This window comes from Cyanistes caeruleus, chromosome 25, assembly GCF_971803275.1.
Source record: "Cyanistes caeruleus chromosome 25, bCyaCae1.hap1.1, whole genome shotgun sequence".
Classification (NCBI taxonomy): domain Eukaryota; kingdom Metazoa; phylum Chordata; class Aves; order Passeriformes; family Paridae; genus Cyanistes; species Cyanistes caeruleus.
The window spans coordinates 3,948,473-3,973,731 of record NC_141725.1 but is presented as its reverse complement, the minus strand read 5'-3'; the positions used below and the strand labels follow the sequence as shown (position 1 = coordinate 3,973,731).

The 25,259-nt window shown below is 67.9% G+C and overlaps 1 protein-coding gene across 2 annotated transcripts; it reads right to left on the bottom strand.

Annotated features, from left to right (window-relative positions):
• Nucleotides 1-1,807: 1,807 nt before the first annotated feature.
• Nucleotides 1,808-14,077, bottom strand: MIDN (midnolin). 2 transcript variants are annotated; one of them, XM_086862766.1, is made up of 8 exons: nt 13,794-14,077; nt 11,658-11,883; nt 10,537-10,624; nt 10,177-10,239; nt 5,223-5,609; nt 4,661-4,793; nt 4,250-4,552; nt 1,808-3,135 (listed from the first exon to the last, which is right to left on the bottom strand). In XM_086862766.1, the coding sequence occupies exons 2-8, from the start codon at nt 11,873-11,875 to the stop codon at nt 2,873-2,875; spliced, it is 1,455 nt and encodes a 484-aa protein (XP_086718892.1). In that variant the 5' UTR covers nt 11,876-11,883; nt 13,794-14,077; the 3' UTR covers nt 1,808-2,872. The 2 variants fall into 2 exon arrangements, with proteins under 2 accessions (XP_086718892.1, XP_086718893.1); XM_086862767.1 differs by lacking the exon at nt 13,794-14,077 and having other exon boundaries at nt 2,073-3,135; nt 11,658-12,034.
• Between the last annotated feature and the right edge of the window lie 11,182 nt (nt 14,078-25,259).

The window sequence follows — 25,259 nt, the reverse complement described above, 5'->3', positions numbered from 1 at the left end:
CCACCCACGGGCCGTGGGTGCACGGCCACACGTGCAGGGTGACACCCACGCTGCCCCCACGGCGGGCACCACACCGCAGGCACAGCGCTGGTGCCGTGGATTGCTCCATACTGGGAGCACTGGGATGAGCACAGCCCCCGGCGGCAGTGCCGGGGGCGGTGGGGAGAGGAGCCAGGGTGGGGTGCAGGGGGTGAGGAGCACCCTGACACCTGAGCTGGGCCGTGAGGGGGGCTCTGCCCAGCCTCACCCACCGCCAGCGACCCCCCTGTTCTCAGCAGCATCGGGGGGCCCTGGACGCGGCGATGTCACCCTGTGGTGTGGCACGATGTCCCCGTGTCCCTGCTTGTCCCCTGCCGTGCCACGGACACCTCCTGCGGGTGCCGTCCTGTGCCGTGAAGCCGAGCCATGGCTTCGGGAGCTGTGTCAGCTCACACCCCGCAGCACCCACCGCCCCCCGGGACCCCCCACCCCCTGAGCCGAGCCCACGGGGAGGCAGCAGCGGTTGGGACCCGCCGAGGAGGGAGCGGGGGGTGCGCAGGGGAGCAGCCACAGCGGGATTGTTGGCGTGTCCCCGCCGTGAGCGGCTGCTGGCGCCCGTCCCTGCGTGCACACACGCGTGTCCGTGTCCCCCGCGTGCCCTCCCGGCAGCGATTGCCTTACAAGGCCGCCGTGCTGCTCCTGCTGCGGCCGGCGGCTCTTCCCTTTGCCAAATTTGGCACGGACCGGGGGTGTGGGAGGGGGGGGCCGGGGGCTGCAGGGGGGAGCCCGAGGTCTGCTCTACCCGAAATGACGTCAAAGCGGGGTGCGGGGTGCCCGGTGTGGCACAAGTCACCGCAGGAACCTGAGCTGCTTCCGCTCCCGCCCGGCTTCCTCTGGCTGCTCCTGGGGGTTCGGGCTCCGGCCAGGCCCCCCCTCCCAGCTCCATACTCTGGCCCCCCCATGGGAAGAGCCGCTGGCTTCCCATCCTGTCTGTGAGGTGCTGAGTGCCCCATGGAGCTCTGGATTGTTCTTTGTCCCCAAGCCCGGGTTGCGGGGACATGGCAGGGGGGACATGGGCAGCCACTCCTGCCCGCCCCCCCCAATAACAGCGCCACAGCTCAGCGCCCTACCAGCATTCACCCCGCCCCAGGTGTGCCTGGAGGTGACAGTGTCACCGTGTCGGTGTCACAGCACAGCTCCGGGCTGTCCCAGCCCACAGTGTCCCCCCCCGCAGCCACAAACACCCCGATCCCCCCCGGCCTCCAGCTTCCTCCCAGGGGTGCTGAGGGTTGCAGCAAGAGGGTTGCATGGCTGGGATGGTGCTGACACACGTCCCCAGCCCCTCACCCCATCACCTTCCCCGGGGCAAGTACAGGTGGGGAAACTGAGGCACGGCCGCATTCACGGCCACCAACCCCCCCGCCCCGGCCCGCGGCCACCCCGCCGTGACGCAGGAGGGAGGGACGAGGGAGCTGGCAGGGAGCTGGCACTCACGGCCAGCCCGGCTGGTGCAACCGGCCCAGCTCCTCCGGGCAGTGGCCGGTGGGACCAGACTGGGAGCACCCAGCCAGTGAGCACCCAAGGGCTGGGGTCTGGCACCCAGAGAGAGCTGGAAACACCTCGAGGAGACCCCAGACCTGTTCCCCTTCTAGGGAGGATGGAGAAGCTTCATCACCCCCCTCCTTCCTCCCGCTGCAGGTACAAACACGGGTGTGAGTGCTGAGCAGGTGGGTGCACAGGTATGGGTCACCTGTGGCTGTGCCATGTCCCCTGACACCCACGGGGTGCCCAAGCAGACCCTGTCTCCCCACCCTGACACCAGACACGATTGCATCCAGACTGCCCAAATTTATTTCAAAAATAAAAAATAAAATATTAAAGACCGAAAAAGCCTCGCTCTCCCCCCCGCCCCCCCTTTCCCCAAAACACACACAAAAAAAAAAAAAAAAAAAAAAAAAAGACTTTTACAGACAAAAAACACATCACGTGGGGGCTCTATTTGCACAGATCCTGACGGAAAAAAATCCAAGTCGGACAAGAAAAAGGATCCTACGGCCTATGAAGACTATGTCAGTATTGGCTCAGTCGGGTCATTAATGTCTATAAATACCGGCCCCGTGGCTGGGACCGAGTTTGGGGTTATTTATTCAGGTTTTTTTTTTCCTTTTTTTTTTCTTCTCTTTTTGTTTTTTTTTTTTTTAAGTTAAAAAGAAAAAAAAAAAAAAATCCAACCACCCAAGCGGCGGGTGGGAAGGAGTCCAGCGACTCGGAAGTTGGGCTCGGCCGCAGAGGGAAGGCGCCTTGGCTTCTCCCTCCCCAAACAAAATTAACACCACCCCCCCCAAAAAAACAAAGCCCTCCCACCCCCGTCCCCCCTCCCCAGGCTGCGGTGGTGGGGCCCAGGCACACGTTGTCCCCCCGGCCGCCCGGGGGGGCCCAGCCCCACAGCCGAGCAATGCTACATATAGAAGGGAAGGAAAACAAACGGCCCCCAAATCCGGGGGGCTCCAGCACCTCCGAGAGAGACTTCATCTCCTCCTGCCTGCGCCGGGGGGGATGGCACAAGGTGGGGCCAGAGCCCACCCGGCTGTGCCCCTCTTCACAGCAAAGCAGCAGCTTCGATACGCCCCAGGGCCCCCCCTGGGTGCCTGGACCCCCCCCAGCTGGGGAGGCTGCAGGGAGGGGGCAGCTCCTGCTGCTCCCCCCCCATCGCCCCAAACCCAACCGAGCAGGGGGGTGGGAGGCTCCCCGTGACACGCAGGTCAGCCCAAGGCGTCTGGTCGCAGGAAACAGCAAATCTCGAGGAGCCCCGGCCCGCGACACCAGCGCTGCCTCCCCACAGCGGGGGCGGCGAGCGGGACCCCCCGGCACAGTCCCCCGGGGCCCCGGCTCTCTATGCTACAACAAACTCGGATTTCATCTCGGCCTTGACCTCCGGCTTCCAGACCGAGTCCTCGAAGTCCAGGTCCAGGCTGCCCTCGCTGGAGACGCTGCTGTTGCTGTTGGTGCGCCCGGCCTTGCGGTTGGGCACCCAGTGGTACGGAGCCCTCGCGTCCCGCCGCGCCTTCCGCCGCAGCCGCTTCTGCTGCAGCAGCAGCTGCAGCCGCTCCACCTTGCAGCGCGTCGCCCGGTTCTCCGTCTGCCGCAGCCGGTCCCCTGCAAGGGGAAAGGGGAAAAGGGGGTCACGGAGGGTTGCCATGCAATGCCAGGGGGGAGGATATGCCAGCCCCTCAGGTGTGGCATGGATATGTGGATGTCCCTGTAACAGGCAGGGTGCGCCTTTTAATGGAGAGGATGGGTCATGGTGGGGTTCCCTGGTGGGGGATCCACAGCTGGGCACGGCCCGCACCAATGGCACAGGGACATGGACACCCCCATAGCAGGTGCTCTCCAAAAGGAAAAGGGTGAGGTGGTTATGGGAGGGTGGCCTGACCCACATCCTGGGGGGTCACATTGTCCCCCATGGCACGGTCCCTTGGATATCCCAAAAACAGAGTGCCCACCACAGCACCAGGCTGGTCCCCTGTGACCTACAGCCCTTTTTTGGGGTGCAGGGTCCCCACACAACACCTCTTCTATTCTCCTGGGTGGGTGGGGAGGGGTCCTGGCCCAGAGCAGAGCTGGAGGCTGGAGGACCCAGCCACAGCAGCAGGGGCTGGAGCCAGCATGAAGCCACCCCTGTAGGGACCAGGACCACTCCAGGCAAGGAGAGAAGGGAGTGCAAACCCGGAGGGGGCTGAGCCAGCACTGGTGGTTTCACTTCTTTCCTCTAAGCAAATCACAAGGGTCCAGCTCGGGTGCCTGCGACACCTTCTGGCCCCAGGGCTCCCAGGTGTGCACCCAAAGATGCCAGGGGAGTGGCTGCCATGCCCCAGCCAGGCCCACCTTCATCCCCAGTCTGGGGAGATGGGTTTGGAAAGGGGAAGCCAGAGTCTGGGTGACCCCAAAACCTCTGCCCACACAGCAGGGACAGGCCCTGAGCTCCCAGGGCAGCACGGACACCGCAGCCACTCCCCCGCATCCCCACCCACACAGGGATGCTCTGACCCCACAGGGTTTGGCAGAGATGACAATGCAGGGTGGGTGGGGCGACCTCACTGAGTCCCCAGGGCTGCTGATTGTCCCCAAACATGCAGCCCCCCCTGACTGACACCTGTCAATCATCCAGTTCCCAGTCCCTCTCTGCTCATCCCAGCTATGGACCAGGGACCCCCAAGAGGTACCAACCTCAAACCCCAACCCCTCTCTACTCGAGGGCAGCCGGACTCACCACTGGGCTTGCACATCCGGATCTGGCTTTGGCACTGGACAACGGGGTGCAGGGTGGGGGCGGCGGCCGCCGGCAGCGGCTCTGAGGTAGTTTTGGTGGCGAGGTCCGGAGAGGCAGGCGGCGAGGAGGAGGAGGAAGAGGAGGAGGAGGAGAACTGCGTCTGGCAGCGGAGCTGTGTCAGGGACTGGGGCATGCCCTGGTAGTGTCTCGTGGCGCTGAGGAGGTCGTTGAGGATCTGCAGGATGGTGCCGATGTCCCGCCGTGGCCGCCCGCTGCTGTCCTGGCAGTTGGGGTGCAAAGTGCCTGGAGGGGGAGGAAGAGGTGGGTGTGAGACAATCAGCTCCCCCAGATCCACAGCCCCATTGCCCCCAACATCCCCCCAGAGCCCCCTGGAAATTCAGCAGCGCGTACCGGAGAAGGTCCCTGAGAAGACCCCAGGCGCGTGGTTGACGAAGCTCTCGATGACCGCCCCGGGCTTGCGGGATCGGGCCGAGGGGGCCGGACTGCTGCCCGGGGAGCTGCTGCTGCGGGAACCACAGTCCACCTGGAGGGGAGAAACGTGGGATCAGCCTCGCACACAATCCTGCTCCTGACCTTCTGCCACCCCGCAAAGAGCCAGGTCAGGAGAGCCCAGGCAGGGAGCAGATGCAGCAATCCCAGTTCTCCTGGCATGCAAGGAACCACCCCGGGGGTCCCGACAGCCCCCCCTGCCCTGCTGTGCAAGGGGGAAAGGGAAGCAACAGCAGCAGCTCCTGCCCACCCATGGGGACAGGCAGGGTAAGAGCTTGGGTTACACCCTGTCCTTGAGCCCCTCCCTGGGACCTGGGGACATTCTGCAGACCAGACTGGCGACAACCCATTTCCACATATGAGGAAATCGAGGGAGGGCCAGGCATGACCACGACTGAGCTGGGAAAGTCACAGCTTCACCCCCCCCGCTTTCCCAAAGGCCCCAGGACACCCCCAGACTCACCTCTGAGCAGGAGGAGACCACGCTGCTGTTCACCGTCTGCGTGCTGGCCCCGTGCGACCGGAACATCCCGGCGGTGACGGGAGCGGCGTGAGGGGCGTTACAGTACACGGGGGGTGCCGGCGCGGCGGGCGTGGGGCTGGGGGCCGGGCTCTGCTGGCACGTGGGCACCACGGGGATGCGGGCGAAGCCTGAGCCGCCGGCCCCGTGCAGCGTCCGGCAGTGGGGGCTGGTGCTGGCCCCCGCCTCGCCGCGGCTGGCGATGAGGTGCCGGTGCTGGAGCTGTCCGGTGCTCTGCTGAGCCGCCAGCTGCAGCTGCACGAACATCATGTGGTCACCCACACGCAGGGCCAGGGTCAGCGGGGACCGGCCTGACAAGAAGTCGTTGACCTGGGGAGAGAGAGAAGGGACCCTCATCAGCCGTGGCACAAGCAGCAGCACGGTGGTCGCCCCTACAAGTTCCCTTGGCCATAGGGACGGGTCACTGAGGCAGAGAAGGGGTGACTCCCTCCCACAACCCCTCCCAGGCCCTCACCCATGCCAGGCTGGCAGGCGAGCCCAGCTGCCGTCCCCACACGACCCCAGCCCGGTGCCAGCTCCATCAGCTGACGGTGCCGGGGGGTATTTTTCTTCCTTCTGCCCTTCCTGCCCTTTATTCCCCACCGCTGAGTGGCCGTGCATGCCTGGCCGCCCTCCCCGGCGCTGATCCCGGCGGGCAGGGACGGGCACGGGCCGCAGCTGGGGCTGCCCAGAGCCGCACGCCTGGCCAAGGGCCAGCGCTGCTGCTCCGGCCAGCGGGAGGGGTGTCCCCCCCAGCTCGAGGGGGTGCCCCTGCTCGCACAGAGGAGGGGGCAGGTGAGGACATGCCGGGTCTCTGCGTGCCCACCGCTGTGACTCAGGCAGTGCAGCCCACCTGCCCTCCTCCCCTCCCCGCTCAAGGCAGCTGGGGGTGGGGGACAGGCCCTGCCCAGCCCCGAGGCTCCAGCTCCGGCAGGTGATGGAGCAGCTGCAGAGTGGAGACAAGAGCCAGGGCCTGACCCTCCCCAGGCTGCAGCTGTGGGGGCCCCCAATGCCCAACACCTGCCACCCCCAGCTCACACCCCTCAGCCTCCCCCCAGTCACATAAATCACTTGGCAGCCGTAGCAGGGAACAGGGGAGCCCCCCAAGCACTGCCCCACATTCTAGGGGGGGGCTGGGACAGCCGTGAGCCCCCCCCTTGCCCTCATATGTGCTGCAGGGAGGCTGTGCCTCTCACCCCTGCCAGCCCAGATGGGTTTTTGGGGATGATGCCCCCGCTTCCACCCTACACCCCCCTCCCTATTCCAGGGCATGCAGGGCCCGGCTTTCCCAGCCTGTCACGTGCAGCTCCTGGTATCACCCACCCACATCCTACGTCATCTTTGGGGTGCAGCCATCGAGGGGGTCCCCCGTGGGCCCAGCAGTGCCCTGTGCCCAGTGCTGCAGAGCGGGGCCCCCCTGGGCCCCCCCAACCCCGGCCCCGCTCCCCCACGCCCCGCTGCCGCGGGGGCCGGTTCTGAGAAGCCGTGGGAAAAGCAGCTTTAAAAATACCAGCAGCAAAGCCCCGAGCGTGTCAGGCGGAGGCTGCAGAGGAAGGGGTGGGCGGGAAGGAGACGCTGCAGCTCTGGACACGGAGGTTACGGGGCGAGGGGGCGGGAGAGGACAGCGGGCGTGCACATGGGCACACGTGTGCACACGCGTGTGCGCGCACGGAGCACCGGTGCACCCCAGCCCCCCCTCCCCCGTCCTGCCTCAGTTTCCCTTCCCACAGCAGCCTGGATGGCCTCGTGCCAGGCTGGCAGCCCCATCTGCACTGCTTGGCCTCATCCCAGCTCCGGCCACCTCCGGCCCCTGTGTGGAGCCCCCTCCACGGCTGCTGGGCCACCCCAGCCGTGCTGCTTCTGCTCTCTGAGCCACTTAGGGGGTACATTTCACACAGGGACCCCACAGACCTCAACACCAGGTCCAGGCACATTCACTAAAGCGTGGAGGGAGGACCCAGCTGGGTCCTGCTCCCACACTGGGCTCCTGAGCTGGGTCTTTCACAGCCCCATCCCAGCCTCCTCCAGGCCCGGCTCTGCACCCAGGTGTGCCCGGGGGAGCCCCGCGCACCTCCCCGGGGCCCCCTGACGTCAGCCGGCCCCGCGGCCGCCTCCCGCTCCCTCTGACTCACCCCTGCCCTGCCTGACCCTTCGCCAGCACCGGGAGAAACCAGAGCACCCCAAACCCGGCCAGGCTGGCGCTGCCGGCGCTTCCCAGCAGCACCAAGACCCCCCCTCCATCCCCAGGCGCGGGGGTCCCAGCGCCTTCCGCGGCACCCCCGGGCCGGGCCGTGGCACGGAGCCGGCCCGGTCCCCGCGGCGCCCCAGCCCCAGGGCTCCCAGCACCCGCCCCCACGCCGCTGCCAACCTCCCCCCCCCGGCGAAACCAGCCCGCTCCAATGCAAACACGTCCCACCCAGCCGCCCGCTCGGCCGCCCACGCCGGGAGGACCCCGTCCCTCCCAGCCGGCTCCGCCGCGGGGGCCGGGACAGCCTCGCCGAGGGGGCTGGGGCCGCTGAGCCCCCCAAAGTCCCCGTACCTAGGGGTCCCCTGGGACCCTGCCAAGCCCTGGGGGACTCAGCTGCGCTGTACCGGGCTCGGGGCCCGCAGGGATGGGGCAAGTGTCTCCCAGCTGCTTCTCAGAAACGCCGATGACTCAGAGAACGCTGCATTCCCGCCTCGCTCCACGCCTGGCCCCGCGTCACCCCGGCCCCCAGCCCCACACACCCCCAGGCCCCCAACCCTGGGCTGGCAGAGAGCCCCCAACGAGCCCCTGCCCCGGATGGGGAGGGCAGCACCCCCAAACAGGCACCAGGAAACCATCCCGGGAGATGCAGATGGCAAAGGCAAGGCCAGGGCAAGGATGAGTAGGGGGAGCAGGAAATGCCCCCCTTCCCAAGCCCCTGCGGGGTGTCCAGCTGGGCACAGCTGTGCCCCCATCCAGCCACCTGTGCCTGTGCCAAGGGGGCAGAGCCCCCCCAGCCACATTCCTCCTGCCCAGGAAGAGCAGGATGTGTCATCCCCCTCCTGTTCCTCCTCCTCAGCACTCCTGGGCAGAGGGATTGGGGAAGGAAGAGGCAGTGGGACCGAACGCTTGCCATCCCTGGAAAGCGGGGGCAGCCATGTGGGGAGGAAGGAAGTGCAGGAGCATTTCCAGGAAGCCCCCGTGCCCGGCAGCCGCTTCCCCAAAGGCTGGGGAGGGGGTGGCAGCGCCCCGGCCCCCCCGCCACCCCCAGAGGAAGCAGCTCAGCTCTCCCCGTGCTCCGGAGGCTGCGTGACGCAGGCAGAGCCCAGCAAAGCATGAATGGGAGGAGTGGTTTCCTGCCCCCCCGCCGCCCCCCAGGTGCTGGCGGTTCCTCCTGCTCAGCCTTGGCTTCCTGAATCACCAACCGGAGGAACCTGCGGTGGGCAGGGAGGTGCGGAGCCGCTTCCCACAGCCAGTGCCAGACCGTAGCCCACCCACCCTCCTCCGCCTGCTGTGCTTGGTCTGGGGGGGCCACAGCCCTGTGCAGGGGGGTACCCTGAGCTCCACGGGCTCCTGGCTCCCCAGTCCACCACACCTCCCTGCCCACACCAGAGCAGAGCTGTGCAGCCCCGTCAGAAATACCTGCAGCCCTGAGGGCAGGAGGTGCACTGTGACCCCCCCAGGCCAGGCTGCCAGAACCAGCCCCCTCCCACAGCTCTGCACCCCAGCTGGGATGGGGGCAGAGACCCTTCCATGGGACCCCAGCAGCCTCTGGCACCGGGGATCCACTGTGGCGCCAGTCCAAGCTCACTCCCCCAGCCCCCAAGGGGTTAAACCAGCTCCCAAAAGTCAAGGTCACCCCGGGCAGCCAAGGGCACCGCGGGTCAGTCCCTGTGGTCAGGACAGCCTGGCCCTCGCCACATCCCCATGGGGGGCACACAGTGCCCCCCACCAGCCCCTTCTCTGATCCCTGGCACCGCATGGGGCTCAGTCCCTTCCCAGAATTTAACAAGGTGGGTTTATAAAAACCCTCAAAAACCCAACCCTTAAAAAACCCGAAGCTGCAGCATCGGCCAGAAAAAGGAAGGAAAGAGTTTCACAGCAGCAACAGAGACAGAAAACAAAGGAGCGGGGCCTGCGCGGCTGGGGGTAAATTCCACCTTCGCGGCTGCGCACGCACCCACGGCTCACCCACGGCTCTCCCACCCTGGGAACGCTTCCGCCCTGCAGCCGAGACCCCCCCAGCAGCGAGGACCCCCCCAGCAGCCCACTTCCCACCCCTCCAACAACTCCACAGCGATTCAACCACGCCAACGCCGCCCACTTGGCCCCTTCCGCGCCCCTTCCTTGGCAGCCGGCGCCCCAGCACAAGGCCACGGAGCAAGGAACAAGGAGAGGGTCAGAACACCTCGGCACGGCCAATCTGCGCCCCCCAAGGCCGGCTCCAAGGAAAGGGGGAAGAACCCTTTTGGCGATGGGGGCTCTGCAGCCCCACGAGCCCCCAGCGCGGCCCTGCCAGCCTCCCTAACATCCATCACAGCCGTGGGGCAGATGGGCAGCCCTAACCCTGCACCCCAGGGTGGGCACTCTGGGGGGGGCTGCAGCCCCACACCCCCGGGCAGGGCTCTGAGCCGCCCGGCTCTGCCACCGACCTGCGGCGTGACCTTGAGTGAGTCATTTCACCTCCCCAGCTCCCGGCTTGTTTGGGCTGCCAGGCTGCGGCGTGGGACCTCCCTGAGCCCGGTGCTGCTCAGGGTGACGGTGCCCGCCCCGGGCACCACCCTCAGCGCTCCCAGCCCTGCTGAAGGTGAAACCTCAGCGAGGCACCAACGCCAAAGCTTTTGGGAGGGGAAGCAAAGTCAGGCTGCAGCTGTCCTTCCCCACCCGCCCTCCGCCTTTGTCTCCATCCTGCCCCGGCATCCAGCCCCTCACCTGAGTTTCAGTTAAGCTTTCCAGAGCTTGCATCACCGACTGTTCTGGCCTGGACGCCTGGGACTGGAAAAAAAAGGAGGAGGGGGGGGATTAACGTTACAAATGCAGCGAAGGAGGGGGCGTCCGCAGCAGGAGGGAGGGATGACATGTCACTTCCACTATTTCTACACAAGCCCTGAGAAAGGAGTGAAATACTAAACCTGCTGCCGTGCCCAACCCAGCACTGCCTCCTCAGCGAGAGCTGGGGCAGCAGAGCCGCGGGGCTGCCAGCACATCACATCCTCATCCTTGCCCGGGGCTTTAATAATAGACAGGGACAAGTGGGAGGGATGGAGGGAGCAGCAGGAAAAGGCCACTCACCATCAAGCCGGCCTCCACGGTGGGCACCAATGTCAACTTGCTGCCTTCCACGACCCCCAGGTCCTGCAGTTTGCCGGAGCTGAGGCGGCTGTGAGGGAAGATAGCAAAAGCAGGGTCAGTGCAGGTCAGGCAGCCCCCCCAGGGGCTACACACGAGAGGGGGACACCAGCTGCAAGTCTGGCTGCTCCCGGAGTATCAACAGCCCCCCAAGCACCCCTAACCCAGGAAATCCCAAGCCTTTGCAGGTAGGAGGGAACCCTGGCACCCCACTGCTCAGCTGCCCCCCGGGGGAATGCACGGTGTGGGGCAGCCCTGTCCTGGGCACGGGGCAGTGCTAAGGGGGCCAGAGGAGAGCTTAGCTGTGTGTGGGGGGTGGGAGCACGGGGTTCGTGGCACAGGGAACCTGCCCACGGCGGGGGGGGCGGTTAGAGAGAAGTTGGGACCAGTGTAGGTGGGGGAGGCAGCACTGGGAACGTGCTCCCTCAACCCCGCGGGTGCCGGCAGATGGATGTGCTGTCCCCGTGTGTCCCCCCCAGCTTCCTCCCTGATCCGGGAAAGACTCTCCAAGTTACTCCCGGGCCGGCCCCACGCGGGCCCCGCTCCACGCGGGGGGTGCGCAGCCCCTCGGCCCGGGCCCCCGGCAGACAAAGGCCCCCCCGCCGCCTCCGGCGCTGGGGGCTCAGGGGGGGCCGGGCCGCGCCGCCGCCGGGGCTGAGCCCAGAACAAAGGGCCGGGGCACGGCCGGGCCCCGCCGCCCACAAAGGAGCCCCGGCAGGGCCGGGCGAGGGGGCGGCGGCCGCGCTCCCGGCCCGGCCCGGCGCCCCCTCCCTCCCTCCCTCCGCCCCGGAGCCCCCCCCTCTCCTTCCCTCCCTCCGGCCCGGCCCCCGCTCGCCCCCGCCGCGGCCCCCCGGGCTGCCCCCCCCGCCCCCCGCCCCGCACAGGAATGGGGCCGGGAAGGGGGAGGGGGCGGGAGCCTTTGTGCGGTGCCGAGCCCGGTACGAGGGGGCCGCCCCCGCGCCCAGCCCCGCTGTCGGGGGCTGGGGACCCCGGGCCTCCCGAGCCGCGCCGAGCCCCCCCGTACCGAGCCGTGCCGAGCCCCCCCGTACCGAGCCGTGCCGTACCTCTCTTTGTGCAGCAGCGCCAGACGCTCCTTGGGCACCTTGAGGCGCTGGGACAGCCGCCGCTTCAGCCCCTCCACCGTCTCCTCGGCGGGCACCGAGAGCTCATAGCGGGTGCCGGTGGTGGTGTGGATGTAGAGGTTCATGGGGGGCTCGGGTGGCCCCACCTCGCAGGCGGGAGCCCCGCGGCTGCAGCTCCTGGCGCCGGGCTGCGGGTCCATCCGCCGACCTGCGGGGGCAGCGGCGGTCGGTGTCGGGGGGCGACGGCGGGACGCGGCGGGGGGGGAGCGGCGGGAGCGGACAAAGGAGGGAGCGGGGCCCGCTCCGCCACACGCCCGGCGGGACCCACGGGAGCTCCGGCTGCGCGGCGAGGCCTCGGGCGGGGGCCGGGAGGAGGCGGGGGGCGGCTAGGAGGGGGTTCCCCAAGCAGGGCTGCACCGGCCGTGCCTTCCGCGGTCCGGGCGGAGAAAATAAAATATATATATATTTATAAAAATAAAAAATATAAAATCTCCCGTTCTCGCCCCGCTCCGGTGGCTGCCGCGGGAAGGGGCGGGGGGAGCGGTGGAAGCGGCGCTGCCTGCCCCTGCCTGCCGCCTCCTTTCTTTCTCCTCGCCGCCGCTCTGTGCTCTCGGTGCGAGGTGTCTGGGGGCGGGGTGAGGCCCGAGGCCGCGGCGAGGGGCGGGGAGGCCGCCTCGCTCCCCCTTCTCTGGGGCCGGACCCGCCGAACCGGCCGCCGCTCGCGCTGCCGTGGGAGCACCGGGGGGGGAGGGAAGTTACAATGTAGCAACGTCCCGCGGGCGGGGCCTCGCCCTCATTCACTCCGGCTCCTCCGGCGGCCGCGGCCAATGGGAGCGCGCCGAGCGCCCAGACATCCGCGGCGGCGGCCAATGGGAGGCGGGCGCAGCTTCCCCACGTGGCCCGGTGGGCGGGGCGGTCCGGCCGGATTCCTCCCGCCCACGCGGCCGCGGGGCCCCGCCCCCAGCCCCGCCCCCCGCGCGCCCTCGCGCCGCGCCTGGAGCCATTCATAATCCCGGCGCACAACAAAGGGGCGCGGGGGGCTCGGGGGTCCGGCCGGGCTCCGGCAGCACCGGGCACCCCCCGGGCCGCCCCTCGCCGGGGAGCCGATGGGCTTGGCGTGCGAGGCCCGAGCGCCGCGGAGGGGTGAACGCGGGACACGGGCAGGCGCCGGCCCGGAGCGCCGCGGCGGGGGCGGTGAGCGGCCCCCGCACCGGAGGAGGCCGCGGCGGGAGGTGACTGCCCGCGGGGCCGGGCGGGAGCCGGAGCCCCCGGAGCCGAGTGACGCCGGGACACAAAGGCGGAAAGGGCGGGGAGGACACGCACAGTCACCCGCGGCCGGTCACACCCGCCCGGTCACACGCACCCGCCCGGTCACCCTCCCGGTGACGCCGTTACAGCTACGGGGAACTGTCCCGATGAGGGGTTGAGCCCCCTGTACCCCCCAGCACGCTCTTGCCCCCCCCCACTCCCGCAGCTGGAACCTCCACCCCAGCGGCCCCGGCCCCGCCTGCCGCCGCCCGGGGGGTGGAACGGGCACCCCGCAGCCCCGGGGCCCCGTCCCGGCGCCCGCACCGGGGGGGCTATGAGTCAGCAAAGCGCGGGCGCCCTCTGCCGGCCCCGCTGCGCCTCCTGAGCCCGGGGGGGCCGCGGGGGCCGCACCGGCGGCGCGCCGGGGAGCCCTTACCGAGACACCGGGTGGTCCTTACCGAGAGACCGGGCGGCCCGGTAGGCTGCTTGCCCACCGGGATGGAGAGCCCCTACCCGGGTAGGCCCCCCCACCCCGGGAACGCCGGGTCTCGGGAGCGAGGAGCCGCTCCCCGGGACGCAGCGGGAGCCGGGCGGGCGCACCGGGGTCCCGACAGCTGGAGCGAGGAGAACCGATCCAGCTCCCGTTCCCCGGAGGCAGGCAAAGCTCCAGGTGACCGAGGACACGGAGGGTCTCTGAGGGTGAGCATAGCTCCCGAACAACCGAAGAGGGGCTCTGCCGTGCGTCCCCCCCCGGGAGCCCCGGGGAAGCGGGGCCACCCCTCCCGCTCCGGGGAAAGCAACCGAGAGAGCGCGGTCCCGGTCCGCGGATCCCCCCTGGGCCCCCTCCAGGCTCGGCGCGGCTCCACTCACCGAGCACGGCCCCGCGGATCCCGGCGCAGCGGGAGCTCAGCTGCCTCCGGCGGCAGAAAGAGGGAGAGATACCCCAGAAACGTCCCGGGGGGAGGTGGTGGTCGGCGCTGTCACCTCCTGAGTGCTGCAGCCGGTCCGAGCGCAGCCCTGACGCGGAGCTGCCGGGGAGGTGCCCCAAGTTTTATCCCGCACCGCCCGGGGTGGAGCCTGGCAGGGGCAGGGACCGGGCAGGGACCGGTCTGGCCCCGGCAACGGCCCCGGCAACGGCCACGGCCCCTGCCCTGGCGGTACCGGCACCTGCTCCCGCGGGGGGTCCCGGTACTTGCCCCGGGATTTCAGTCCTGTACCAGGGGTCCCAGCCCCTTCCCCCCTCGTTTCGGATCCCACTCCCGAGATCCCGACTCGCCGTCCTTTAATCTCGGTATCAGCCCACCGAGGGCGTCTCAGCCCCTGCTGGGGTCCCGGCTCTGCCGCCGCTTCAGGCAGGGCTGGGGCGACTTGCCCTCCACGGACCGTGGGGAGGGGACAGAGCGGACACCTCTCCCCCTCCTCGTGCCCCGTCACCGGGGTCAAAGTCAGTCCGTGGGCAGGGAACGGATGGGCTGAGTTCTCCTTGGGAGCCAAGCGTCAAAGCTGCTGCTGCCCGTGGAGACTCAGTGATGTCTAATACCGAGACTCTCTGATGTCTAATAACAAGGTTGGACCATTCCTCCCCCAGGGATTCCCTCTGCCCAACCACTCAGTTCCCAGCAAGGGCACAGACTTAGCCCCGCAGGGTTTTTAGAGCAAGGGGGGAAACGGGCTGGTGGGCGCCGGTTCCGGGGCGTGATGCCCCGGGTGCCACGGGGCAGAAGCTGCTTCCTCCTCCTGGGCCAGCGGCACAGGGAGGGTGCTGGGGAGATGCTCGTGACCTCGGGCTGCCTGGCCGGGTCTCTCCCTCACAGACAATGCCCTGGCACACCGAGACACAAAGCAGCTGGAGGGGGGGATCTGGCGGCCAGTCTGCAGTGGGGAGACCCAGCCCATGAGGCAGCAGCGCCAGGGCCCGGCAGGAGCCAAGGGGGGCTCTCCGAATCCCCAAAATGCTGCTGCTGTGTCCCTCCCGCCCGGCGTCCCCTGGGGTGGGTGCAGATGGCTGGGTGGGAGCGAGGCCACTCGTGCAAGGCAGAGAGCCGGGCTGGGAGGGAGCCTTTGTCACACAGCTCACAGCCCCCCGCCTGCCCCAGCCCCCTCCAAGCTCTCGGGGGGAGATGAGCTCAGGCGGCTCCGACTCCGGCTCCTGCCATTGTTGTCCCTGGGAGAGGGGCCGGGGCAGGGATGCGCCATTGTTCTCCCCGGGAGCTGTGGAGCCCCGGGCCTGCAAAGCCGCCCCTTGGGGGGGCCACATCCCCTGCTGGCTGTGCGGGGTGAGGCCCTGGAGCAGCGAGGAGAGAGGACAGACACAGGTTTGGCCCTGCCACAGCTCAGGCTTGTGCACCAGGAGGGGCCGTGGTGGGGACAAGGTGTCACACACCAGAGCCACTCCCGCAGGGAGCAGGGTCTGGCCGCCAGCTCCCAGCCCCCATCTGTAGGGAGGGACAAGGGGACATTATGGCCGTGGCTGGGAGTGGGGCCCGCTTGGGTTCTTTGGCAGAGCAGCCATGCCCCAAGGGCAGGGCATCTCCCCACATCCTGGCAGCCCTGAAGAGCCCCTTTCCCAGCCGCCACCCTCCTCACACAGCTCCATCTCCTTCCTGGGAGGAAGCTCATCTCCTCCGGCAATCCCATGACTCCAGGAGCTGGTGCTTTAGGAAGTGTGTGCAGATTTCAGTATGGTTGAAGGTATCTGGAGCCTCCAGAGACACAAGCTGGGAGATCCCAGGATTCCCAGCAGCCTGGATTTTGTGTGTTTAGTTTATTGTGTTGCCCTGGGAATAAATCGTTAAAGATTACAGGCAGACTTGGGCATAATTGCTGCGCGGCATCCGAGGCTCCTGCGTCTCCAGAGGGAGCGTTCTCCAAACCCCACACGGCTGAGCAGCTCGGGGAGAGACGATCCGACGAGCAAATACCTACACAAATCCCGCTGCAGGCCACACGCAGCTCCCGCAATCCGCTTAGCTAACCTGGGCCCTGGGATTAGCCCCCGCCGAGGCTCACGCAGCCGGGAGGGCGGCGCGGGCACCGGGTGGAGGAGAGGGACTTACCCAGGTCCCACCGGGACACTTCCCACGGGGCCTGGGCACGTCTCGGTGTCACGGCAGAGCCAGGGCAGGACCGTGCTATTGGCTCCTCTGTGTCCCACGGTCCTGCCGGCCCCAGCTCCAGCCGGGAGCCCCGAATCTTTTGGAGGCTGGTTCTTGGAAGTCCTCTCCCTCGAAGGAAGGGAATTCCCAGCTCTCTTTCTTCGGGGAAATCCCCCACCAGCCCCGGGCAGCAGCTTTTCTCTTGTGTCTCTCTTTCCACCCCCCTCCAACACACACCCCCCCCCCCTCCTCTTTTTTGGACTGAATTCTTGGCTGGTTCCACAGCTCTGGCAAACCGGGGATTTTATCGCAAGTCTCTGCATTCCCCTCGCAGGCGCGGGGTCATGGGATTAGGGCAGAGCTGACTCCGGCTCCGGAGCAGGGAGAGGAGGGGAGAAGAGAGGGCGTTTCTCGCTCCTGTGGCTGTAGGAGCCGCCGGGCTGCAGCCGCGGGGGGACCCAGGTGGGACGGGGATCCTTTTCCTCCCTCAGCCCTCAACCTGGGGAGGGGAGCGATCCCATAAGGGGCTCCCAGGCCCGCTGGTGCCCAGCTGGGGCCTCGCACGGAGCTGCCGCAGTGAGTGGGAGCGTTCCCACGGGCGCGGGGCCAGCGGCCGGGATCATGCGGGGCACACCCCGGCAGGAGGGTGCAGCCGAACCACTGCACCTCCACCCGCCGGGCCCAGCCCACCAGGGCACCGCCGAGGTGGGAGCGGTGCTGGGCTGGGGGTCCCGGCGCCCCCTCCCCGTCCCCCGAGCCCCGCGGGGCCGAGCGGCTCAGCCTTAGTCACGGTGGCAGCGGTGACTCAGTCGCCCGACGTGCTCAGGTGAGCCACCGCTGCTGCCGTGAGTAAGGAGCTGCTGATCCCACCCTCCTGACACAACGCTGGGCACAGACCCGCTCCGGAGCCCCCTCCGGAGCCCCCCATCCCTCCAGGCTCGGGGGGCCTCGTGGCGGGTGCGGATGTCCTTGGGCAGGACGGCGGTGCCTGTGCCGGTGACGCTGGCGGGGCTGTAAACACCCAGGCGTGTCCTTAGAAACACACAACCGGCTCTGTGTGTTCCCAGCTCTCGGGGACGTGTCCTGGTGGCCTTTGGCAGAGTGTCCGGGCGTCACAGCCTGGGGACACTCCAGCTGCCAGCCCGATACAGCCGGAACCAGTGGCCCTGCCTGCCTTCACTTGCCATGCCCTGGCTCTGGGGCACCCCACACTCGGGGGGGCTCTGACCCCCACCCTGGCCTCGGGCCTGGAGAGTCCCAGGGATGAAGTCACCCCTGGAGTGACTCAGGCAGCCCCCCTTGGGGCCTGGGCACACAGTGAGCAGGGGGACCCCAGCACAGGCCGGATGGCTCAGGCCAGACCCCAGGGTGAGTCAGCTCTCATGGGGGGCTGGGGAAGTCACCAGAGCCCCCCACCCACCTGGCCCTGGCCCCAGCCCCAGGCAGGGTGGCGAATCCCTCTGGATTTAGCAGTGCCCAGGTGTGGAGCCATACTTGGCTGTGCTGGGCCATGGCCCTGCTGCCACGGTGAGGCCAGGGCTATTCTGGGCTCCCTGAGCTCATGGGCCCCTTCGGGACACTGAACTCCAGTCCCTGCTCTCGTCCCAGTGGCTCCCAGTCCCCAGCCTCACTGCCCCCCTGCCCATGGCCCCCTCAGCTGGGAGCAGGCAGAGCTTTGGGCCCCAGCCCGGCTTCAGCCTGGAGTTGTGATGAGATGAGCAGGGGGAAACATGGACCCCATCCCTGGCCACCTCCTGTCCTGCTCCACGCCCCAGCTCTGCCTCTGTCCCTTTTCCCCTGCAGCCCCTGTGTCCCCCAAGCCCCATCCTGCCCCAGCTGCGTGCTGATGTGGCAATTCTGGCAGTTGCAGAACTGAGGTCAGGAGAGGTCCTGGTGGTTCCATCGGTACCGTGAGCACACACTGCCAGCTCGTGCCCACCAATGGGACCCTCCCCTGGGCACGGCCAGGGGCTGAGACCCTCCCAACAGGGCAGGACTCAGCTTCTGTGCCTGGGGAGCCCTGGAAACACAGGTGGGAAACTCTCAGGGTGAGAAGGGGCATAGTCCCCTGCCCACTGTGACCAAGAGGCACCAGAGCCCTGATCCCCCACACCTCCCATGCCCCCCGTGCCCCCTGACCCCCCACACTCCTCCCTCAGTGCCAGCAGCTGTTTCCCAGATGCTGCCACATTTCTTGGTTTGTTTTAAATCCCGGCTCCAGGAGTCAGCCGACAGCTCAGCTGTTGGTGGTGGTGTTATTATTGTTGTTATTATCATTATTATTATTATAAATGCTTAAGCGAGTTGCCAGCCTTGGGGAGGGGAAGGACTCAGGATTTTGGGAGCCTCTGTGGATGCACACTGAACCTCGTTCCTGGGGTGACCCAGGCTTGTAAACCCGAGGGAAAGTAACTCCCTATTCCGCCGTATCCACTCCCATCCCACCCTATCCCAACCCATCCCATCGCACTCCAGCCCTCTGATCTCACCGTGGGCTCACCCCGTCAGGCGTCATCCCCAGTCCTGGGAATGTTCGCACACAGGGTGACAGAACCATGTGGGATGGATCCCCAGCCCGTGCCCAGAGCCGGGGGTGATGCCAGCAGGGGATCCCAATGCCCGGGGAGGGGGGGGTGCGAGGGGGGCGTGGGGCGGGTGCCCTACGTGCTGACACACGGGCTTACACTCACACACGCCCCGCGCCTGCCCCCGGCTCCCCTTGGAGCCGCCTCAGGAATGCGGGAACCTCACCCGGGCGGGGGGTGCGGTGCCAGCGGGCACCTCTCCACCCTCCATCGCCTTGGGAGGCCAGCGGGGGGCTGGCAGCCCCCCAACCCAGCACGGGATGGGGCAGACACAGCCCTGGTGTGGTCCCCCTGCAGGGCTGGCACCCCTTGACCCCCAAAACCGGGAAGGAGGAACAGGATCCATGCAGGCAGGATGTGCCCCAGGAAACCCCGACTCGGGCGGGATGGGGACGGGAGGAGGCACTTCCTCCTGCCCTTGTCCCTTCACACACAAGTGCAGCCCCTTCCTTCCGAAGAGGCACACGCGTGCTCACCCCGCACGGGCACACGAGCTCCGTGTGTGCTCGCTCGGCCCCGCTGGGTGCTGCACCCACACCCACGTTCCCACACCCACGGGCACAGGCACCCCCTCCCTTCCCAGCCCCCTGCGCTCCCCCGCGGCCGCAGTTCCTGTTTACGGTGATGGAGCCGCCTGCCCGGCCCTCCCGGCACGGGGGGGGCTACCGGGGCATTGCTGCTGCTGCCGCCTCTCCCGGGCCTGGCAGCGGTGCTGATGGGTTCCCGGCTGGCGGCTGTGTGGGATCACCCCAGGGATGCAAGAGCACGGCCCATTCTGGGAACAGCAGCAGGAAATCCTGACGGGGGAGAGAGCCGGACCCCGTGTGGCATCAGCACGGGCCGGATGTCACAAAGCTGCTGTGTGTGGAGTGTGGGTGCCCCTGCCTGGCACTGCCGGGCGCTCTGGTGCTGGGATGTCCCAGCAGTGCCGGATTCTCCGCCTGGAGCGGGGCCCCATGCCCGGGTCGGGGGATCAAGGGAGGTTCCATATCCATGTCCAGGTGTGTCCCAAGGAGCCGAGGGAGGAATCCAGCCCTGGGCCGGACCCACTGTGCCACATTCCCCAGCACCGAGCCACGCTCTGAGGAGCCGGGCTCAGCTCATGCCAGCACCCGACCTGTGGGGAAACTGAGGCACCAGCTGGGGAAGTGACTCACCTGCACTGTGGCCTTTAAATGCACTGCTCCGATTAGATAATGGGCGGAAGGATCAGAGGGAGCCCGACAGTCCCTCATTAAACCTTGGGCTCCCCAAGGAGCCTTCAGCTCCGTGGGAGCCCGTGGCCACCTGGGCCGGTGCTGGCCCGCGGGAGGCAGCCCTGCCCAGAACCCACCCACTCACATCCGCAGGCGGCTGCAGCATCTCGCATCTGTCCCTGTCGGAGGGTTCCTCCCCACAGGAGATGCTGCCCCTCCCACGTCCCCCCTGGAGGCTGCAGGAGCTGGGGGGAGGCATTTTGCAGCCCCCCGGCAGGGCCCTGCACCTTTGGGGTGCCCTACCTGGGCCACAGAGGCTGCAGCCGGCCGGGGTCGGGGCCGCAGCCCATCTGCCGAGACAGGATGTGGGGCCGGACGGGGGACACAATGTGGGGAAGTGAGAAGGGGACAGCGGGGACGGGGACATCCCGTCGGCACAAGTGGGCTCACGACCCCTCCAGTCCCCAGAGCTCCCGGAGCTCCGAGTCCTTCAGGTCCCCTGCGCGCCCCCAGCTCTCCGGGTGCTGCCGCCTCCTGCACCTGCCTGGCCCGGGGGGCCCTGCCTGCAGCGGCCTGTCCGCGGGCGGCCGGGACGCGAAGGAGCTGGTTGGGCCGGGCAGGTGTCGGGTGGGAGCGGGGTCCGCTCAGCCCACACAGGTGTGGCCGCGCCGGCTGCGGCAGCAAAGCTCCGCGCCCGGCTGGCCCCGTCTTGCTGGGTGGCAGGAGCCTCCCGCGCCGCTCGCAGCCCGGGGCGGGCGGGCACACCCCGTCATTACCCCACAGCAGCTGCCGGCGCTGCCCGGGCAGGGAGGGGACGGCAGGGCCGGCACGGCCAGGTGGGGACGGGGACGCTGCGAAGGAATGGCCCAACCGTGTCGGGTCCTCGCCGGCTGCGGGGAGGGCGAGCGGGGGGTTCGGGGCCCCTCCGTGCGTGGGACCCTGCGGGGGCACCCCCGCGCCCCATCGATGCTCCCGACGCGTGGGGGAGGCAGCCGGGGTCAGGCCCAGCAGCTGCTCAGGACGTGGCCCGCGGGTCCGCAGCGCACAATGACCCCATTGAGGTCCCGCGGGGCGGGGGGGGACACCCAAGGTGGTGGTGGTGGCAGAAGTGACTCCAGTGTCACGCCAGGCCTCAATCCTGCTATTTATACCCGGTGGAGGGGTGGCCTTTGAGGGAAGGGGGATGGAAGCGCTGCCGACCCCTCCCTGCCGCATGCCGGGGCATCCCGGAGGGCAGCGGCCGCGGCCCCCCCGGCCTTCCCTCCCCACCCCACGCCCCAGCCCGGCGCCAGCCCCGCCAGGAAGAGCCCCAGCGCCGGGACCAGCTGCAGCCGCTTCCTCCCGGCCCCGCCAGGAACCGGGGAGCCCGCGGGGGCTCCAAGCCCCCGGCTGCAGCGGGGCAAAGAGAACCGAGCGGCGGATGGAGCCCCAGGGCGTGCAAGGGTCTCGCACCGGGCACCTGGGTGCTGGATGCCAGGATCCAGCTGGGAACTCCTTGGGAACCTCCCAGCTTTACCAAGGGCGAAGTCCCGGCACATCAAAGGCGGGCGGAGGCAGCGGGAGCCGGGGCAGGAGCCTTTGGTCCCTGCCAGCGCTCGGCTCCACCACCCCACGGAGCTCCCACCGCCCTGCACCGGGGTCCCGTGTTGGCACACCTGGGTCCGGGGTCGTGCCCCCCTCCACGGCGTGGCACCCAGCCCATCGCTGTGGCAACCGCCACCAGCTCCGGGTGTATTTTCTGCACCAGGGCCGCCGTGGGAACCTGGACGGGTGCCACCTCATTCCGCTGGGCTCTCTGGGCCGCCTTTGTAGCCGGCGTCGAGCCCAGCTGGCAGCCGCTTCCTCCCCGGGCTCCCCCTGCCCCGCGCGGGTCACGGCCCCGGCCGGGAGGCGGTGGCAGGGGGGCTTTGCTGGAACCCCCAGCACGAGGCCACGCACCCCCCGCGGCCCCCCACGGCTTTGGGCCACCTCCAGCAGAGCCAGGCGCGAGTGGCCTCCAAGGCCGCCCCGAGCGAGGGCCGTGCCCATGGCCACGGGGCACCGAGCCCCTGCCAAGGCACCTGGGACCCCCAGGGCAACGCGCCTCCCCCACCACCCCCTGCCTGACTCCGGCAGCTCCCGGGGGGCTCCCCGGGGGGCTCCTCCACAGGGGTGGAATCGCCAAGCGCAGCAGCACGGACTGAGATTCCCATGTCCCGTTCCCACTCTCGCCAGCCTGCCAGTGCCTTTCCCCATCCGTGCCTCAGTTTCCCCACGAGAGAACGCGCCCCGGGCCAAGGTTTGCCGCGTGGCCGGCGCGGCGCTCCGGGGCTGCTGGCCCGGGAGCAGCATGACAAGCTCTGTCGTGCTGGCTGCAACACCCGCCCTCCCCAACGCCCGCCGGCGCTCGCTCTTGTGCCCGGATTTTGGGGGTGAGGCTGCTGGGGCGACGCTCCCCACGGCTCCGCCGCCATCTGCAGGCAAAACACCTCCAGAACCGGGACCGAGGGGCCCCAGCCGGGACAGATCCCGGTGCCAGACCCCGAGCTAAGTCCCGTTCCTCTCCACAGGGTTTTCCCTGAGCTGTGCCACGCTCCCTCTGCGGGGCCACGTGCGTGGGAGGGCGTTGGAAAAGGAGCATTTTCCAGAGCTGGAAACCCAGAGGAAAAAGGCTGCCGGCCGGAACGATTAAGGCTGGCGAGTTAATCATTACAGCAGTTCCCCCCCACCCCGTCCTAAGGAAGCTGTGAGGATTCGGCCTTCGAGCCGCCCAAGGGCGACGTGGCCCAAGGCCACTCCGGGCTGTGCTGGCAGCGAGCGGAGCCTCCGCTGACCTTCCCACGCCGGGGCCAGCGCCAGCACCCGAGGGCCTGCGGGTGGGAGGGGGCCAGGTCTGCACCCCGGCTCTGCAGAGCTTTGGGGAGTGGCACCCCGGGGGTCCCCACATCCTGCAGCTCCCTGGCACTGGGAGGAGTAGGGGAAGCCCCTGTACCCCCACCCTGATGCTGCAGGGTGGGCGCCGATGGTGCGGGGCGGCAGCTGGGACGGGCAGGATCCCCAAAGCGCCAAGGTTTGGGCAGGGAAAGGGGCGGCTCTGCCGGATGAGTCAGCCCAGTGGGAGCGGGGTTTCCTGGGGCTGCGGTGGGGTTTGGGGTTGTTTTCCTGCACAGAGAGGAGAGCTGGAACCTTTCGCCTGCATTCGGGACTGGGTGGGACGGGGAAATGCCACGCGGCCAAACGCGGGGAGCGCCGCCAGCACCGGGAGATTTGGCCTGGCAGAACCCGGCCCGTCTCGGAAATCATCCCCCGGAGAAGCGACGCCGCCGGCAGAATCCGTGATGCTTCACTTTCCGAGCGCTCCCGGCCCCGCTCCCCACCCTCCATCTGGCAGCAGAGGATGCGAGTCATGGGCGAGAGCCCTGGGTGGAAAGGGAGGAGGGGGGGCAGCACCAGCCCTCCCCCCGCTCCCACCACGTTCCGGGCAGCCCTTCCCCTCTCACACCCACCACGCCCCAGCCCAGAGCCGGAGACAAACAGGTCCCGGGCTCCCGGGAATAACTCCAGCACGCTGCCGATGCTCCCTGTCCTGCCTGGCCCCCAAAGGCAGGGGCACCCCAAAAAGAGGCAGGAAGCACGGATGGAGGCTGCCGTGCCCCAAGGCAGGTGCCAGCACTCCAGGGATAGGAAAGTGGCACACTGAGTGTCACAATCCAGGCTGATGTGGGAGGGGAGAGGAGGGAGAGTCACCTGCTGAATCACATCATCATCCACACCAGGGCTGTCCCCCACCTCCCTGCCTGCCCCTAAACTGGGCTCATCCCTGCAGTGCCAGCACAGCCTGGGAGCAGGAAGGGGCTTTGCTTCTGGAGCAGCCGCAGCACACATCCCCTGCACCGAGTCAGGCCATCTTTGTGGCATCCAGCAGGACGTGACTGATTGGGGCTCTGGTGTGGGCAGCGGGAGTCGGAGGAGGAGGAGAACGTGGCTCTGCCAGAGCCAGATAATGAGCAGGGAGGGGAAGGGCTGGAAGCAGAGGTGAGGGGCTCAGAGCCGAGGCTGCAGAGAGCAGCCTGGGCTGGGAATGTGGAGGAGCACAGGGAATCACCCACACAGGCCCTGCACCCCCAAAAGTGCAGCTCAGGGTGAGCAGGGCTATGATGCCACCAGCCAGGCACCCACATTCCCTGTCCTGTCCTGGCTCTGGACAAAACCTTGTCCTTACATCTGTGAGGCTCCATCCCCAGGGTCTCTGGACATGGAAGGGTCGCTCACTGACGCAGCCTACAAGTCCCAGCAGGCGTCAGGCTGCGGAGCACCCGGTCAAGGGCACTCTGTGAGGGGGGCAGGACCGGATCCCTCAGCCCCCCCAGCTCCCCCGACGCTGGCAGGAGGCAGTGGGAAGAGCTGGTGAGAGGACGCTGACGGAGACACTTTTTTCCCATCCTAAAAATAGCAGCTGGCCGTTTCCCCAGCTTCCCGGCCTCGCCAACGCTCTTCCATTAGATGAAAAACCCAAGGCAGCCACCTTCCGTCAGCACGGCTGCGTGTGCTGGGGGAGGCTCACGCAGCCGAAATAGCAGCTGGGGACAGAGAGGGGCAGCAGGAGAGGGAAGGGAGCTGGCCAGCCCCAGTAATTCCCAAGATATTTTAATTAGTACAGCTCTGACTCTGAAGCTTTGCTCACGCTTGGTGCAATGTCTGACCTTTAAGGGAAAAAAGGAAGGGAATGAGAGGGGAAGGGGAAAAGGCACTGGAGCAGCTCAGGAGCTGGAAGTCGGCTGAGCTTCAAATAGGCTCCGCGTCAGGCACTCGGAGGCTTTTAATAAGCCACAGAGTGAGAAATTTAACACCACAGGCTCTATTTTTGATCACTTGTGAAGGGGGGGGAGAGAAAGACAGAGTGAGCGAGAGGAGGGGGAGGAGGTGGCGGTGAGAAGAGGAGGCAGCCAAGATTACATCCTGGGTGGCAGTGCCGAAAATAGCCGTGCCCTGCTCCGAGCGCGGAGCAGCGGGAACCGCGTGGGGCCCTCGGGAGGCCGGAGCGGCGAGCACTGACCTTACAGGCAGCCAATGCGCCTTCCCGGGCTGGAACACTGCGGGGAAAAGGGGATTAGAGCGACGCAGAGCGAGGGATGGAAGCTCTGCACAGCAGTGGAAACCCGAAATCCCTCTGGGAAGGCATGGGAGGGTGGCACGGAGCGAGGGGCCCGGCAGCAGCTGGTGCAGCAGGACACACAGGACACACATCCCGGGATGCCTGGAACAGGCAGAGCCGTCCCCTTGCCCGAACCCACCCCTTCCCAACAGTGCCATGGCCCAGAGAGCCCTTCCTGCTTCCCTGGGCTGTGAGGAGCCCTGAGGAATCCCAGGTGCCCTCAGACAAGGCTGCACCCAGCAAGCAGCAAGCTCAGCAGAGCAGCTCCAGCCATCTGCAGCACGAGCGGAAGCAGGAAAGATTCTCACCATGCACAGCATCTGCTT

Coding starts and splice junctions, on each gene's coding strand:
- MIDN (XM_086862766.1), bottom strand. CDS start 11,875: ATGGACCCGCAGCCCGGCGCCAGGAGCTGCAGCCGCGGGGCTCCCGCC. Junction 10,625..11,657: donor GCGCTGCTGCACAAAGAGAG/GTACGGCACGGC, acceptor CTTCCCTCACAG/CCGCCTCAGCTCCGGCAAAC. Junction 4,794..5,222: donor TGGTCTCCTCCTGCTCAGAG/GTGAGTCTGGGG, acceptor TCTCCCCTCCAG/GTGGACTGTGGTTCCCGCAG.